The 18,044-nt window shown below is 44.3% G+C and overlaps 1 protein-coding gene across 1 annotated transcript; it reads right to left on the bottom strand.

Moving 5' to 3' along the window:
- Positions 1 to 4,787: 4,787 nt before the first annotated feature.
- Positions 4,788 to 9,719, bottom strand: LOC112227700 (Krueppel-like factor 10). The gene is made up of 4 exons (XM_024392524.2): positions 9,503 to 9,719; positions 7,094 to 7,342; positions 6,089 to 6,929; positions 4,788 to 5,774 (listed from the first exon to the last, which is right to left on the bottom strand). Exons 1-4 carry the CDS (start codon positions 9,542 to 9,544, stop codon positions 5,470 to 5,472), a joined length of 1,437 nt encoding a protein of 478 aa, XP_024248292.1. The 5' UTR covers positions 9,545 to 9,719; the 3' UTR covers positions 4,788 to 5,469.
- Positions 9,720 to 18,044: the final 8,325 nt, after the last annotated feature.

Below are 18,044 nucleotides of genomic sequence, written 5' to 3'. Positions count from 1 at the left end.
TGTGTATATGTTGTTCTTGCAAGTAAAACACATTTTCACCCACTGCTTATTAACCACACTGTTATACTGGTAACATGAGCCACTATACCCAAACATACTCCGGGGACAGTTTATTAGGTACACCTAATACTGGGTCAGACCCCCTTTACCTCTAGAACAGCCTGAATTCTTTGGGGCATGGAAACATTGATCAATTGATATCAAAATAAAATGCTTTTGGTCACATGCATATTTAGCAGATGTTATTGCGGGTGTAGTGAAATGCTTGTGTTCCTAGCTCTAACAGTGTGGTAGTATCTAACAATACACAAATGTAAAAGAATGGCATGAAGAAATATATAAATATTGGATTGAGCTATGTCGGAGTGGCATTGACTAAAATACAGTAGAATAGAATACAGTATATACATATGAGATGAGTAAAGCAGTATGTAAACATTATTAAAGTGACTAGTGTCCCATTATTAAAGTGGCCAGTGATTTTAAGTCAATGTATATAGGGCAGCAGCTTCTAAGGTGCAGGGTTGGACAACCGGGTGGAAGCTGGTTAGTGATGGCTATTTAACAGTCTGATGGCCTTGAGATAGCTGTTTTTCAGGCTCTTGGTCCCATCTTATATGCACCTGTACTGACTTCGCCTTCATGATGATGGCGGGGTGAACAGGCAGTGACTCGGGTGGTTGTTGTCATTGATGATATTTCTGGCCTTCCTGTGACATCAGGTGCTCTAGGTGTCCTGGAGGGCAGGTAGTTTACCTCCGGTGAGGTGTTGGGCAGACCGTTGCGGGCGTAGCAGTTGCCGTACCAGGCGGTGATACAGCCTGACTTGATGCTCTCAATTGTGCATCTGTAAAAGTTTGTGACGGTTTTAGTTGCCAAGCCAAATTTCTTCAACCTCCTGAGGTTGAAGAGGCGCTGTTGCGCCTTCTTCACCACATTGTTTGTGTGGGTGGACCATTTCAGGTCGTCAAAAAAGTGATGAGTACACCAAGGAACTTGGAGCTTTCCACCTTCTCCACTACAGTCCCATCGATGTGGATAGGTGCGTGCTCCCTCTGCTGTTTCTTGAAGTCCACGATCAGCTCCTTGGTTTTGTTGATGTTGAGTGAGAGGTTATTTTCCTGGCACCACTCACCCAGGGCCCTCACCTCCCTGTAGGCTGTCTTGTCATTTTTGGTAATCAGGCCTACTAATGTTGTGTCGTCTGCAAACTTGATTGAGTTGGAGGCATACGTGGCCACGCAGTCATTGGTGAACAGGGAGTACAGGAGGGGGCTGAGCACACACCCTTGTGGGGCCCCAGTGTTGAGGATCAGCAAAGTGGAGGTGTTGTTTCGAAGTCCAGGACCCAGTTGCATGGGGCGGGGTTCAGACCCAGGGCCCAAACTTAATGATGAGCTAGGAGGGTACTAGGGTGTTGAATGCTGAGCTGTAGTCAATGAACAGCATTCTTACATAGGTATTCCTCTTGTCCAGATGGGATAGGGCAGTGCGATGGCGATTGCATCGTCTGTGGACCTATTGGGGCGGTAAGCAAATTGAAGTGGGTCTTGGTGTAAGGTAGAGGTGATATGATCCTTAACTAGCCTCTCAAAGCACTTCATGGAACAATGGTGGACATCTTGAAGCAAGTGGGGATAGGGATAGGGAGAGATTGAATATGTCTAAACACCAGTCAGCTGGTCTGCACATGCTCTGAGGACGTGGCTAGGGATGCCGTCTTGGCCAGCAGCCTTGCGAGGGTTAACTCGCTAAAATGTCTTACTCACATCGGCCACGGAGAAGGAGGGACCACAGTCCTTGGTAGCGGACCGTGTCGGTGGCACTGTGTTATCCTCAAAGTGGGCTAAGAAGGTGTTTAGCTTGTCCGGAAGCAAGGTCAAGAGACCTAACGTGTGCCAGGAAAACATTCCCCACTCCATTCCGCCACCAGCCTGTACCATTAACACCTGGCAGGATAGAGCCATACTCGTGCTGCTTACTCGAAATCCTGACTCTGCCATAAGCATGACGCAACAGGAACCAGGATTTGTCAGACCAGGCAAAGTTTTTCCACTCCTTAATAGTCCAGTGTTGGTGATCGTATGCCCAATGGAGCCGCTTCTTCTTGTTTTTAGCTGATAGGAGTGGAACCCGGTGTGGTCGTCTACTGCAATAGCCCATTCTTGACAAGGACCGACGAGTTGTGCGTTCCGAGATGCCGTCCTGCACACCACTGTTGTATGCCGCTATTTGCCTGTTTGCCTTTTAGCTTGCACGATTCTTGCCATTCTCCTTCGACCTCTTATCAACAAGCAAGTTTTCGCCCAAAGGACTGCCACTGACGGGATGTTTTTTGTTTGTCGCACCATTCTCGGTAAACCCTATACACTGTCGTGCGTGAAAAGCCTAGGAGGCCAGCTGTTTCTGAGATACTGGCACCAACGATCATAAACACGTTAGGTCGCTTAGGTCACTCATTTGTCCCATTCTAACGTTCAATTGAACAGTAACTGGATACCTGTCTGCCTGCTTTATATAGCAGGCCACATGAATCAGTCTCTGTAGGAGCAAACCATAATCGAAAAATGTGTTGATGTACCTAATAAATTGGCCACAGTGTATATTCCACTAGAACAGGGTGTGTTGTCTATTTTCGACTGAGGATAACAATGTTGAGTAACTGGTTTTATGTTTACTCTACACAGAAAGTGAATGCCTCTCAATGGAAGGAGACTCCGGTGACCTCTAACCTACTATTCAGTCACAACACCACCTTGAAGTGACACAGATAGGTGCCCAGAAAGATAAGTATACTACAAAGCAGGATCAATGTGCTTTGGGCAGCTAACTTTAATAAACAACCAAAAATAACAGTTGATTTTCTGGTTCGTTAAGAAAGCTAAACATAGATACACTATATATACAAACGTATGTGGACACCCCTTGAAATTAGTGGATTCGGCTATTTCAGCCACACCCGTTTCTGACAGGTGTATAAAATCGAGCACACAGTTATGCAATCTCCATAGACAAACATTGGCAGTAGAATGGCCTTACTGAAGAGCTCAGTGCCTTTCAATGTGGCACAGTCATAGGATGCCATCTTTCCAACAAGTCAGTTTGTGAAATTTCTGCCCTGCAAAAGCTGCCCTGGTCAACTGTAAGTGCTGTTATTGTGAAGTGAAAACGTCTAGGAGCAACAACGGTTCAGTAGCGAAGTGGTAGGCCACGCAAGCTCACAGAACAGGACAGCCGGGTGCTAAAGCGAGTAGCGAGTAAAATAATAATCTGTCCTCGGTTGCAACACTCCCTATCGAGATCCAAAAAACATCAGCACAAGAACTGTTTGTCGGGAGCTTCATGAAATGGGTTTCCATGGTCGAGCAGCCTCACTCAAGCCTAAGATCACCATGCGCAATGCCACGCGTCGGCTGGAGTGGTGTAAAGCTCGCTGCCATTGAACTCAAGCAGTAGAAACACGTTCTCTGTAGTGATGAATCACTCTACACCATCTGGCAGTATAACGGACAAATCTAGGTTTGGCGGGTGCAGAGAACACTACCTGCCCCAATGCATAGTGTCGACTGTAAAGTTTTGTGGAGGAGGAATAATGGTCTGGGGCTGTTTTTCATGGTTCGGGCTAAATCTTAACGCTACAGCATACAATGACATTTTTAACGATTCTGTGCTTCCAACATTGTGGCAACAGTTTGGGGAAGGCCCTTTCCTGTTTCAGAATGACAATGCACAAAGTGAGGTCCATACAGAAATGGTTTGTCGAGATCATTATGGAAGTACTTCACTGGCCTGCACAGAGCCCTGACTTCAACCTCATCGAACACTTTTGGGATGAATTGGAACGCTGATTGTGAGCCAGGCCTAATCGCCCAACATCAATGCCCGACCTCACTAATGCTTGTGGCTGAATGAAATCAAGTCCCCGCAGCAATGTTCCAACATCTAGTGCATTGATATTCAACTCTTACTCTGTGAGGTCCGCAGCCTGCTGGTTTTCTGTTTTACCTAATAATTAATTGCACACACCTGGTGTCTCAGATCTAAATAAGTTCCTGATTAGAGGGGAACAATGAAAAGAAACCAGTGGAAGTGGCTGCGAGGTCGAGAGTTGAGTTTTAGGGATCTATTGGAGAGCCTTCCCAGAAGAGTGGAGGCTCTTCTTTCACACCAAGAATGTCATGAAGAGGGCACAACAACTCATTTTCCCCCTCAGGAGACTGAAAAGATTTGGCATGGGTCCCCAGATCCTCAAAAAGTTCTACAGCTGCACCATCGAGAGCATCCTGACCGGTTGCATCATCACCTGGTATGGAAACTGTTCTGCATCTGAATGTAAGGCGCTACATTGTGTACAGCCCAGTACATCACTGGGGCCAAGCTTCCTGCTATCCAGGACCTATATACTAGGCGGTGTCAGAGGAAAATACAAAAAATTGTCAAAGACTCCAATCACCCAAGTCATAAACTGTTCTCTCTGCTACCGCACGGCAAGATGTACCCGGAGCGCCAAGTCTAGGTCCAAAAAGCTCCTTAATAACAGCTTCTACCCCCATGCCATGACTGCTGAACAATTCATAAATGCCTCCCCCTTTGTTACGTTTTATTTTTTACTTTAGTTTATTTAGTAAATATTTTCTTAACTATTTCTTGAACTGCATTGTTGGTTAAGGGCTAATAAGTGAGCATTTCATGGTAAGGTAAACATAGATACACTATATATACTGTTGTATTTGGCATATGTGACAAATACAATTTGATTTGAATTCAACACAAATACAACAAACTAGTAAAGTTGTACACATTTTATTTCACCTGTAACAAAATAAGAAATATGTAATTTAGTCAAGTTAAATATATATTTTCTCTTAACATTATCTTTGGCCAAACATAATTCCCATGAATATTAAATATACAGTGTATTGAGCACATTTAGTAGGTAGAAAAACAATTAAATGCACAAGATCTAATAGTCCTGCATAGTTTTGCAATCCTTAACGGTAATTGACTTATTTGGTAGGCTCACAGATTCTGGAAGAGTCTATTTAAGGCTCTGGCTGTTCAGTTTTAACTTCTACATTTCTGTACCTTGCTCCACACTTTGGAGGTTGCCACCAAAAGAGCGGACAGTTGCCGCCACTATAATCAAATGACAAGAGGGTGATCTCGTCTTGTCAGTAGTTCAAAGCACAGTTGTAAACAATAATATTTGTATAATCTTCAACAAGAGCTGATCAAACTTTTAATGTAAAGGAGTAAAACCCTGCTATCATTCATCACACATTAAACTGCCAATAACAACATAATATCTCAAGTGGACCTGAATTAAATATGAAATTAAAAGTCAAGAAACTTTAAACATGTCTAAGAACTTTCGTTTTTTAAGAATTCAACATGTAATTAATTGTATTGAAGTCTTCAGTGAGCAGTAGCACAGTGAATGAGTTCCTTCCCATCTAATGAAGAAACAGCTTATTCTACAGTGTTTTTAAGGCAAGAGGTTATTCCAGGCAGAGGACGAAGGAACGGTGCTGAAAACACTGCATGTGTAACATCAACGCTGTGACAGACTCCCATCTGCCAACAGGGCACCTTCTTGGTGGTCAGGTGTCGACGGGCGTGCTTGGCCAGGTGGTCGCTACGCATGAAGCGGCTGTGGCACATGGGGCAGGCGAAGCGCTTCTCTCCCGTGTGGGTTCTACGGTGGCGTGACAGCTCATCGGATCGAGCGAAGCATCTCTCACAGCCTTCCCACCTGCATTTGAAAGGTTTCTCACCTGAACAGAACACATAGAGGAAAGACTAGTGTTACAGCAAGAGACACACACAGTCAGCCATACAGGCTAAGAGGGTGATTACCTGACCTTGTTATTATGTAAGGAGGTATTTGAACGCTGTGGCTTTAGTGCAATTACAGCACCAATAAGGTAGGTAGCAAGAGGAAGCCAATGAAAATAACAACTTTTAAAAAATCTGAGATAAACCCTGTTGTTATTCCTACAATATGTAATGCTTGTGTTACTTGTAAACAAAAAGGCCACTACCTGAATTTGTAACATTTAAACCAGACTCCCCACAAGCCCTGTCTTACCTGTGTGAGTCCTCATGTGAGCCTTGAGGTGGGAGCTCTTAAAGTAGGTCTTGCCACAGTCCTCGTGGGGGCAGATATGGCTGCGGACTCTGGACACCTCAGCAGGCTGCAGGCTGCGCCGCTGGACCACTGAGGTGAAGCCTGGCGCTGGGGCGATGGCTGGCAGCTTGGTGCCACCAGATGTCAGCACTGACGGCTGGATCCCGACAACTGGCCGGGGAACCAAGAAGATGATAGGGCCCTTTGTCACCTGGTCGCCCATGAAGAAGACTGAAGGAGGACCAACTGCTGCTGACTGTTGTTGGTGACTGGTCTCTACCATTGGAATATGACTGTTCGCTGCAATGGGCACAGCAGGTAGTATCTGGCAGTAAACCGGAACAGGAGAAACCCCGCTGTTGACAGGGGACACCGATGTAGGTTGGTGGAATTTACCAACAGAGGCTGCCAGAGTCACAGTAACCGGAGCCTGGGTGGCAGCCAGTTCAGCAGAGGAGTCAAGGGGTGTCATGTTCCCTTTGGAGTCCCTGCCAGATAGCCTATCTGCCAGGGGGTTGATGCTGTCTGGGCTTGGCTGGGGCTGGGGAGGCAGGGGTTGGGTTAGTCTGTGCTCCAGGGGGGCGGCTGGACAGATGCTCCAGCTGCAGTGCTGTGCGTCTGCAGTGTGACGGATCACACTAGTGGCCTGTGATTGGGGCTGGCTGACCATCTGTGGCTGTGTCAAGCCCTGCTGTGCTGGCTGTGGGTTATGGCTCTGGCACCAGGAGGTCTGTACTGTCTCTGGAGCAGGATGACTGTGAATGGCCTCAAAGTTTGGCGGGCTGTATGGCGGGGTCATACACTGAGACGGGAGGGTAAAAAAACAAGGTTGTGGTTACGAAACAATATAATCTCTACATTGGGTGAGGTTATATTTATAAAATTTCACTTAGTATGGAGGATTATCACAGTGAATGTATGTGACAGAACTTGAGAGAACACACACAAGTAACACAGGAATTTTACCAGAGACTCATGAACTTCAGTGGGGTCAAGTGAGAGACGAGAGTCATCCTCTGAGAAGTCAGAGGAAGGGGTCAGAGGTCGGAATTGTCTATGCTTGAAGCTCCTGGAAGTCCTGGCTTTCCAGTGGGTGTTCATGAACATAAGAGCCTCCACGGCCTCCATGTCTCCCACGGCCATAGGGTGACACTGGGACTCTTCATGGTTCTGACTGCCAGGATGGTACAGCTCATCAACTTCCATTGTGCCACACTGTTAAGAGATAAAGAAATATACACTGAGTGTACAAAACTTTAAGAACACCTGCTCTTTCCATGATATTGACTGACCTGGTGAATCTAGGTGAAAGCTATGATTCCTTATTGATGTCACTTGTTAAATCCACTTCAATCAGTGTAGATGAAGGGGAGGAGACAGGTTAAAGAAGGATTTTTAAGCCTTCAGACAATTGAGACATGGCTTGTTCATATGTGCCATTCAGAGCGTAAGTGGGCAAGACAAAATATTTCAGTGCCAGGCACACCGGTTTGTGTCGAGAAATGCAACGCTGCTGGGTTATTCACACAACAGTTTTCCGTGTGTATCAAGAATGGTCCACCACCCAATAGACATCCAGCCAACTTGACACAACTATGGGAAGCATTGGAGGCAACATGGGCCAGCATCCCTGATAATGGACTATTAAGGCCCAGTGCGCTACTTCTGTGGGAATATATACACTACTGTATAAAGTTTGGGGTCACTTAGAAAAAATTGTCCATTAAAATAACATAAAATTGATCAGAAATACAGTGTAGACATTGTTAATGTTGTAAATGACTATTGCAGCTGGAAACGGCTGATTTTTAATGGAATATCTACATAGGCGTAGAGGCCCATTATCAGCAACCAATCACTCCTGTGTTCTAATGGCACGTTGTGTTAGCTAATCCGTTATCATTTTAAAAGGCTAATTTATCATTAGAAAACCATTTGGCAATTATGTTAACACAGCTGAAGACTGTTGTCGTATGATTAAAGAAGCAATAAAACTGTCCTTCTTTAGACTAGTTGAGTATCTGGAGCATCAGCATTTGTGGGTTCAATTACAGGCTCAAAATGGCCAGAAACAAAGGACTTTCTACTGAAAGTTGTCAGTCTATTCTTGTTCTGAGAAATGAAGGTAATTCCATGCGAGAAATTGCCAAGAAACTGAAGATCTCATACAATGCTGTGTACTACTCCCTTCACAGAACAACGCAAACTGGCTCTAACCAGAATAGGAGTGGGAGGCCCCGGTGCACAACTGAGCAAGAGGACAAGTACATTAGTGTCTAGTTTGAGAAACAGACGCCTCAAAGTCCTCAACTGGCAGCTTCATTAAATAGTACCCGCAAAACACCAGTCTCAAAGTCAACAGTGAAGAGGTGACTCCGGGATGCTGGCCCAGGCAGAGTTGCAAAGAAAAAGCCATATCTCATATCTTTATTGACTGGCCAATAAAAAGAAAAGATTAAGATGGGCAAAACACAGACACTGGACAGAGGAACTCTGCCTAGAAAGCCAGCATCCCGGAGTCGGCGGGATGTTTTTATTTAACTAGGCAAGTCAGTTAAGAACAAATTCTTATTTGACAATGATGGTGACGCTGGGCCAATTGTGCACCACCCTATCGGCCTCCCGATCATGGCCGGTTGTGATACAGCCCAGGATCAAACCAGGGTCTGTAGTGATGCCTCTAGCACTGAGATGCAGTGCCTTGACCGCTGTGCCACTCAGGAGCCACTATGTGCAATGCAAAATGTATAGAATTGCCGTAAATTAACTTTTTTATTTTTATTTTTTTTAATCTCTGCTGTCAAGTAAACAAGTAAAATGTTTCGCTAACTTATGGCCCCGAAAAGGCTAGGGCCAGCCCTGGCTACTGGTTTAAATGACTGAACTCTCTTACTATTGTAAATGTATTAACTTCACAAATGGATTGACTGCACAAATCAGTTGACTGCATGTGTGGGTATGGATGTGGGTACGCAGACCCGCCAGCTACTCATGCTCTTTGTGAGGAGTTCAGAATTTGTGCCCCCTATCACAGTTCAGAATTTTGTAAACTGTGAGTGATCGGCTAGTGTATCCCAGCACTTTGGTCTTTAACACAGTTACCCACTAGATGCACCGGGCGTGCTGCTTATACAAACAGTCCCACGCCCCCTCCCACAGGCTACGCAGAAAGATGGGACTCAAATCTACCGTCCCTACAAGTTAAACTAAATCTCAACATCCACTTATTATTACTGAAAATATCTCAAAAAGTAGTTTTCTTCAAAACCTATTCCAAAGAGATATGCACTTTAAAAATAAAAATAATCATCCAGCTTCACTAACGTTAGTGGTTTCCTAAATACTTCAGTGAGAATGAGTATTGTAGCTACTTACATTGTTGTGGCGCTCGACAAAGGACAACATACATTTTCTCATATTCGGAGACAATGTATCGAATGTAACGTCACTGTGTTAATGAAGTGGTGTGTGACAGTCAGATTTGTGGTAAATGTTACAATAGATGTTTCCCTTTTCCCTTTTCTAGTTCCATTCAGCGATAATTTCAAATGCAGTGGATACAGAGGGGCAGGTCTCTACTTTCAGCCAATCAGACACAAATGTGTGGTAGACAGGAACCAATAAGACAAGAATCAACGCGTGATCAGGGGCTGATGTGGTCCGTGGAAACAGCGTGGTACACAACAGCATCAGCGTGTGAAAATACCGCTGCGAATCCTCTTTTTCCGAGTTGAGTGAGTCACATAAAACCCCTAACATGACGAATTGTCGAATTTTTAAAGATATCAGTTATTTCACTGTCTACTGAACTACATCTGATGATACTTTAATTGTTATATTATATTACATTCTTTTACACACCTGATATTGTTAGTCCAAATAAAAAATTTAGCTTTTTTTTAAAAAGTCTTTAAGACATGACTTAAAAATATAAAATCCAATATTATATAGCAGACTGGTCTCATAGACTATACAATGTAGTAAACGTAAATCCGGGATACCAAATTTGTATCATATATTACATTTGGTATGGTTGAGGCAGGTAGCCTAGGTCTGGGGGGCGGGGTGTAAGTAAAGGTTAGTGGTAAGTGTCAGCTGTCAAGACATTCCTCCTTTGGGGCAGAGACTGGGAACAATGGGAGGCTGCAGACAGAGACAATGGTGAAACATACACACAAACTGCCTCCCAAATGGCCCCCTGTTCACTTAACAATGTACTACTTTTGACCAGGACCCATAGGGTAGAGCACTATATAGAAAATAGGGAGCTATTTGATATGCACACAACAGCCAGGCAGCACGGCAGCTCCAGGCCTCTGGGTGGTGTTACTGTCTATCTGACATTGAATGATAATATTTAACATCATACCTCCATTAAAATAACTGTCAAAAATCTAAAATCAAACATTTAATTCAGTCCAGTCAGTTATGACTCACTGAACTCTTTCCATCAAGTACAGTGTTCCTTAAAAGAGTTAACTCCATTACTAGTTCACTGTATCACAGTATCATGTAGTGTCAATGCACGGTCTCTAGACGACAAGCTTATGTACTGTACATCTCGGCCAAATAGTGTGTCCTAGATTCAAGTTGTAATGCAAATAGATGGGGTTGTATCTGGAGTGTTGGGACTGGCAACTGTGCCAGTACAGTATCTTGTGATCAGAACCTTATAGGCTATCTGAGCTGCTGCTGTTCATCTGAGATTATTGCTGGAATGGAGGTGTGGCAAGAGGGCCTGGGCACAGTCCCTGAATCCATCCCTTTTTCTCAGAAGAGACCAGGAAAAGCCCAGCAGTGTCCATCCCTCCCCCTTTCTCACATAAATGCCAGCAGTCACATTATGCTGAACTCTGAAGCTGGGTTGCTTGTGAGATCGTAATGCATGGGGGTGGAGGAGTGAGAGGTGGTTGCATGCCTCTAGGCCTAGACAGACCCATATTAGATTTTTTTATTTTTTTATTTTAACCTTTATTTAACTAGGCAAGTCAGTTAAGAACAAATTCTTATTTTCAATGACTGCCTAGGAACAGTGGGTTAACTGCCTTGTTCAGGGGCAGAACGACAGATTTTTATCTTGTCAATTCAGGGATTCGATTGTGCAACCTTTCGGTTACTAGTCCAATGCTCTAACCACTAGGTTACCTGCCACCCCATTAACATTAAGACTAGACACAGACTTATTCCAGTTTATCCCACACTGACCAGTCCTAAAATCAATATATATATATATTTTTTAAATCCCAGCTAGCAGTACAGAGGAGTTATTTTGAAGCCTCACTCCTCAGTGAGCTATCTTGTTACTGAGCTGGAAATAACTCCTATTTGTGCTGGCCTGAGTGACGAGAGCTGGTGTCGTCCCAGCTGATGTGGGCCTGTTTAGTGGTGGTGAAATAGCAGTGGAGAGAGGCTCAGCGTTTGGTCGTCAGAGTGTACATTGGAGGATTGTAAAATGTCGATCTTAAATCCTGGAGACATTGGCAGTGTTTACTGATGCCTAAGAGATTTCTCCCTGTGTGAATGGGTGAGACCTCGTTTCAAGTATTCTTTCAAATACTTTTGAGAATTTCAATTAGTCCACCTGGAATGCCAGATGGGTGACATTTGTACTTTGGGGACTATTCTATTGTGCAAGGCAAGCTCAATCAAGTGCAGCTAAAGTTTTTGTTGTCTATCATAGTAAACAAATATAATTTGAAAACAGGTGTGGTGTGGATTACTTTAAGTAAAGGACAGCAGGGTTTTACTCCAAACACTCCCCCACACAATATGGCTCTAACTATAGTACTCCTCTGCTTATTTACTTATCAAATGGGGCAGTGTTTTTTTCCCCAAGGTGGCGTAGCAGTCGGACGTGTATTTGTCTTGCTCCGTATAAATAGTTGTTTTCCTCGTTTTTTTTTCATATATATTTTACTCACTTTCCATCTACGGACTGAAAATATTTTCCTGCAACCCGGCTCACCCAATGTGGTACGGATCTGCTATTTTTATACTTTAGAACTGGAACACCCATTATAAGCTAGCCAGCTAACTAGCTACTAGCTAGTAGTCAGTTAGCCACTGCTAGCGGTCTTCCCCGTTAACTCGGACACCAGCCAGCTTCAGCTCAGTCAATACATGCCAGTCTGCACAGTGTGATATCAACCCAGAGCATATCGGACTGCTTTTTCTCTACCGCATCACCGGATTCCTGCCGCAAGCTCTGGACCATAACATCGGATCATCACAGCTAGTTAGCTGCAACCGAGTGGCTACTGCTGGCTAACGCCTCTGTCTCGAAGCAAGCACAAGTTAGCCTTGAGCTAGCCTCGAGCTAGGCCCATCTCCCGGCTAGCCGAAGAGGTCTACCAGCTAATTATTGAGCTACAATACCTATTTTGCCAATTAGCCTGGACTCTTTATTGCCGACACAGAGCCCCGCCGATCCATCACGACTGGTCTGCCGACATAATCGTCTGAGGTGGTTTCAACAGGCTTTTCTGTTGCAAGGTCGCTGAAGACCCATCTGCTAGCCCCGGCCTGCTAGCTTTCTGAATCGCCGTGTCTCCAGCTCGCCTAGCGTTGTAGCGACTACCGAACGGCTCCCTGACTGACCTATTGCTGCTCATTGGACCCTCATTGCTTCTGAAGCTAAGCAGGGTTGGTCCTGGTCAGTCCCTGGATGGGAGACCAGATGCTGCTGGAAGTGGTGTTGGAGGGCCAGTAGGAGGCACTCTTTCCTCTGGTCTAAAAAAAATATCCCAATGCCCAGGGCAGTGATTGGGGACATTGCCCTGTGTAGGGTGCCGTCTTTCGGATGGGACGTTAAACGGGTGTCCTGACTCTCTGAGGTCATTAAAGATCCCATGGCACTTATCTTAAGAGTAGGGTTGTTAACCCTGGTGTCCTGGCTAAATTCCCAATCTGACCCTCAAACATTCACGGTCACCTAATAATCCCCAGTTTACAATTGGCTCATTCATCCCCCTCCTCTCCCCTGTAACTATTCCCCAGGTCGTTGCTGCAAATGAGAACGTGTTCTCAGTCAACTTACCTGGTAAAATAACGGATAAATAAAAAAATAAAAATAAATGATCACTTGGCTACACATGCCTCTCCCTAATGTCAATATGCCTTGTCTACTGCTGCGTCAGTTAGTTACTATTGTTTTATTTCACTGTAGAGCCCCCAGCCCCGCCTAACATGCCTTAGATAGCTCTTTTGTCCCACTCCCCACACATGCAGAGACCTCAACTGGCTTAACTGGTGCCTCCAGAGACCCAACCCCTCTCATCGTCACTCAATGCCTAGGTTTACCTCCACTATACTCACATCCTACCATACCCTTGTCTGTACATTATGCCCTGAATCTATTCTACCACGCCCAGAAATCTGCTCCTTTTATTCTCTGTTTCCCAACGCACTACCCAACGCACTAGACGACCAGTTCTTATAGCCTTTAGCCGTACCCTTATCCTACTCATCCTCTTTTCTGTTGGTTCCATTTTTCTGTGCTCTGTTTTTTTACTTAACAAATAAGGAATACTTAAAATGTGCACTTATAAATCATAACAATTTTGTTTGAAATACAGAAGTCAAAGATCAAAGATCACACATGCAAATGTCTCCTGAGTTCTGCAAAATAGGAAAAGGTCCAAGTTATTTTATTATGCTTAGAGTCAACCCCTAGTGATGTCACCTACGTCATTACCTTCTACTCATGAGACCAAGCCCATGCATACACAACTATACAAACAATAGTTTCACTGTTATCTAAAGGCTCAGCAGTAAATGTCCACTCCCCAAGTTGATTTATAGTGGTATGTCTGACTAGTCTCTTATCTCTATCACTCCCCTGCAGGGTTCTGTGTCTATGAATCTATTTTATCTTTGAGGCGCTTTCTCACAGACCCCCTGTTTTGACTGCAATAACTCACACATCTCTCAGGCCATTTCTTTACAAGAGGCAGAGACTAGAAAAGACTGTGGAACAATATTAAACCTTATAATGAATATATATATTGTTAATCTGTAGTCTAGGACCCTGTAAATGTGGAGGGGGCTTATAGCCCTTCCTCTTCTATTAATACAACATAAGCATAATCAATTATTATAATACATCAAACATTTTGTGCAGACCCTATCATGACCCCAAGTTGACCCCATCAGTTCCTCTGGTGATGTAGAGGTTAACCCAGGCCCTATAGCCCCCAGCACCACACCTATTCCCCAGGCACTGTAACCGTAAAAAGCTTGGTTTCATGCATGTTAACATCAGAAGCCTCCTGACTAAGTTTGTTTTATCCACTGCTTTAGCACACTCCGCCAACCCCGATGTGCTAGCAGTGTCTGAATCCTGGCTTAGGAAGGCCACCAAAAATTCTGAAATGTCCATCCCCAACTACAACATTTTCCGACAAGTTAGAACTGCCAAGGTGGCAGAGTTGCAATCTACTGCAGAGATATCCTGCAGAGTTCTGTCATACTATCCAGGTCTGTGCCCAAACAATTTGAGCTTCTACTTTTAAAAATCCACCTTTCCAGAAATACGTCTCTCACCATTGCCGCTAGTTATAGACCCCCCTCAGCCTCCAGCTGTGCCCTGGACACCATATGTGAACTGATTGCCCCCCATCTATTTTCAGAGTTCGTATTGTTAGGTGACCTATACTGGGATATGTTTAACACCCTGGCCATCCTACATTCTAAGCTAGATGCCCTCATCCCATCAGTAGAGGATGCCTGGTTGCTCTTTAAAAGTGCTTTCCTCATCATCTTAAATAAGCATGCCCCATTCAAGAAATGTAGAACTAAGAACAGATATAGCCCTTGGTTCACCCCAGACTTTACTGCCCTTGACAAGCATAAAAACATCCTGTACCTTCTCCACTATGCAATCTGGTTTCCGAGCTGGTCATGGGTGCACCTCAGCCATGCTGAGGTCCTAAACGATATCATAACCATCATCGATAAAAGACAGTACTGTGCAGCTGTCTTTATCGACCTGGTCAATGCTTTCGACTCTGTCAATCACCTCATTTTTATCGGCAGACTCAATAGCCTTGGTTTCTCAAATGGCTGCCTCGCCTGGTTCACCAACTACTTCTCAGATAGAGTTCAGTGTGTCAAATCGGAGGGCCTGTTGTCCGGTCCTCTGCCAGTCTCTATGGGGGTACCACAGGGTTCAATTCTCGTGCCGACTCTTTTCTCTGTACATACAGTGGGGGGAAAAAAGTATTTAGTCAGCCACCAATTGTGCAGGTTCTCCCACTTAAAAAGATGAGAGAGGCCTGTAATTTTCATCAAAGGTAAACTTCAACTATGACAGACAAAATGAGAAGAAAAAAATCCAGAAAATCACATTGTAGGATTTTGAATGAATTTATTTGCAAATTATGGTGGAAAATAAGTATTTGGTCAATAACAAAAGTTTATCTCAATACTTTGTTATATACCCTTTGTTGGCAATGACAGAGGTCAAACGTTTTCTGTAAGTCTTCACAAGGTTTTCACACACTGTTACTGGTAATTTTGGCCCATTCCTCCATGCATATCTCATCTAGAGCAGTGATGTTTTGTGGCTGTTGCTGGGCAACACGGACTTTCAACTCCCTCCAAAGATTTTCTATGAGGTTGAGATCTGGAGACTGGCTAGGCCACTCCAGGTCCTTGAAATGCTTCTTACGAAGCCACTCTTTCGTTGCCTGGGCGGTGTGTTTGGGATCATTGTCATGCTGAAAGACCCAGCCACGTTTCATCTTCAATGCCCTTGCTGATGGAAGGAGGTTTTCACTCAAAATCTCACGATACATGGCCCCATTCATTTTTTCCTTTACACGGATCAGTCGTCCTGGTCCCTTTGCAAAAAAACAGCCCCAAAGCATGATGTTTCCACCCCCATGCTTCACAGTAGGTATGGTGTTCTTTGGATGCAACTCAGCATTCTTTGTCCTCCAAACACGACGAGTTGAGTTTTTACCAAAAAGTTATATTTTGGTTTCATCTGACATTCTCCCAATCTTCTTCTGGATCATCCAAATGCTCTCTAGCAAACTTCAGACGGGCCTGGACATGTACTGGCTTATGCAGGGGGACACGTCTGGCACTGCAGGATTTGAGTCCCTGGCGGCGTAGTGTGTTACTGATGGTAGGCTTTGTTAATTTGGTCCCAGCTCTCTGCAGGTCATTCACTAGGTCCCCCCGTGTGGTTCTGGGATTTTTGCTCACCGTTCTTGTGATCATTTTGACCCCACGGGGTGAGATCTTGCGTGGAGCCACAGATCGAGGGAGATTATCAGTGGTCTTTTATGTCTTCCATTTCCTAATAATTGCTCCCACAGTTGATTTCTTCAAACCAAGCTGCTTACCTATTGCAGATTCAGTCTTCCCAGCCTGGTGCAGGTCTACAATTTTGTTTCTGGTGTCCTTTGACAGCTCTTTAGTCTTGGCCATAGTGGAATTTGGAGTGTGACTGTTTGAGGTTGTGGACAGGTGTCTTTTATAATAATAACAAGTTCAAACAGGTGCCATTAATACAGGTAACGAGTGGAGGACAGAGGAGCCTCTTAAAGAAGAAGTTACACGTCTGTGAGAGCCAGAAATCTTGCTTGTTTGTAGGTGACCAAATACTTATTTTCCACCATAATTTGCAAATAAATTAATTAAAAATCCTACAATGTGATTTTCTGGATTTTTTTCCAAATTTTGTCTGTCATAGTTGAAGTGTACCTATGAGGACAATTACAGGCCTCTCTCATCTTTTTAAGTGGGAGAACTTGCACAATTGGTGGCTGACTAAATACTTTTTTGCCCCACTGTATCAATGATGTCGCTCTTGCTGCAGGTGGTTCTCTGATCCACCTCTACGCAGACGACACCATTCTGTATACATCTGGCCCTTCTTTGGACGCTGTGTTAACAAACCTCCAAACGAGCTTCAATGCCATACAACACTCCTTCCGTGGCCTCCAACTGCTTTTAAATGCTAGTAAAACTAAATGCATGCTCTTCAACCGATTGCTGCCCGCACCTGCCCGCCTGACTGGCATCACTACTTTGGACGGTTCTGACTTAGAATATGTGGACAACTACAAATACCTAGGTGTCTGGTTAAACTGTAAACTCTCCTTCCAGACTCACACTAAGCATCTGCAATCCAAAATCAAATCAAAATCAAATCCTATTTCGCAACAAAGCATCCTTCACTCATGCTGTCAAACATACCCTCGTAAAACTGACTATCCTACCGATCCTTGACTTTGGCGATGTCATTTAAAAAATAGCCTCCAACACTCTACTCAGCAAATTCGATGTAGTCTATCACAGTGCCATCTGTTTTGTCACCAAAGCCCCATATACTACCCACCACTGAAACCTGTATGCTCTCATTGGCTGGCCCTCGCTACATATTCTTCGCCAAACCCACTGGCTCCAGGTCATCTATAAGTCTTTGCTAGGTAAAGCCCCACCTTATCTCAGCTCACTGGTCACCATAGCAACACCCACCCGTAGCATGCGCTCCAGCAGGTATATTTCACTGGTCATCCCCAAACCCAACACCTCCTTGGGCCGCCTTCCCTTCCAGTTCTCTGCTGCCAATGATTGGAACGAATTGCAAAATTCACCTTCAGAATCAGCTGTCAGAGCAGCTTACCGATCACTGTACCTGTACACAGCCCATCTGTAAATAGCACACCCAACTACCCCATCCCCATATTGTTATTTATTTATTTTTGCTCTTTTGCACCCCAGTATCTCTACTTGCACATCATCATTTGCACATCTATCACTCCAGTGTTAATGCTAAATTGTAATTATTTCGCCTCTATGGCCTATTTATTGCCTTACCTCCCTAATCTTACTACATTTGCATACACTGTACATAGATTTTTCTATTGTTTTATTGACTATACGTGTGCTTATCCCATATGTAACT

Source organism: Oncorhynchus tshawytscha, linkage group LG03, assembly GCF_018296145.1.
Source record: "Oncorhynchus tshawytscha isolate Ot180627B linkage group LG03, Otsh_v2.0, whole genome shotgun sequence".
In the NCBI taxonomy this organism is placed as follows: Eukaryota; Metazoa; Chordata; class Actinopteri; order Salmoniformes; family Salmonidae; genus Oncorhynchus; species Oncorhynchus tshawytscha.
This window is presented reverse-complemented; position numbering and strand designations above follow the sequence as displayed.

Coding starts and splice junctions, on each gene's coding strand:
- LOC112227700 (XM_024392524.2), bottom strand. CDS start 9,544: ATGAGAAAATGTATGTTGTCCTTTGTCGAGCGCCACAACAAT. Junction 7,343..9,502: donor TTGTCGAGCGCCACAACAAT/GTAAGTAGCTAC, acceptor ATCTCTTAACAG/TGTGGCACAATGGAAGTTGA. Junction 6,930..7,093: donor CTGAAGTTCATGAGTCTCTG/GTAAAATTCCTG, acceptor CTCCCGTCTCAG/TGTATGACCCCGCCATACAG.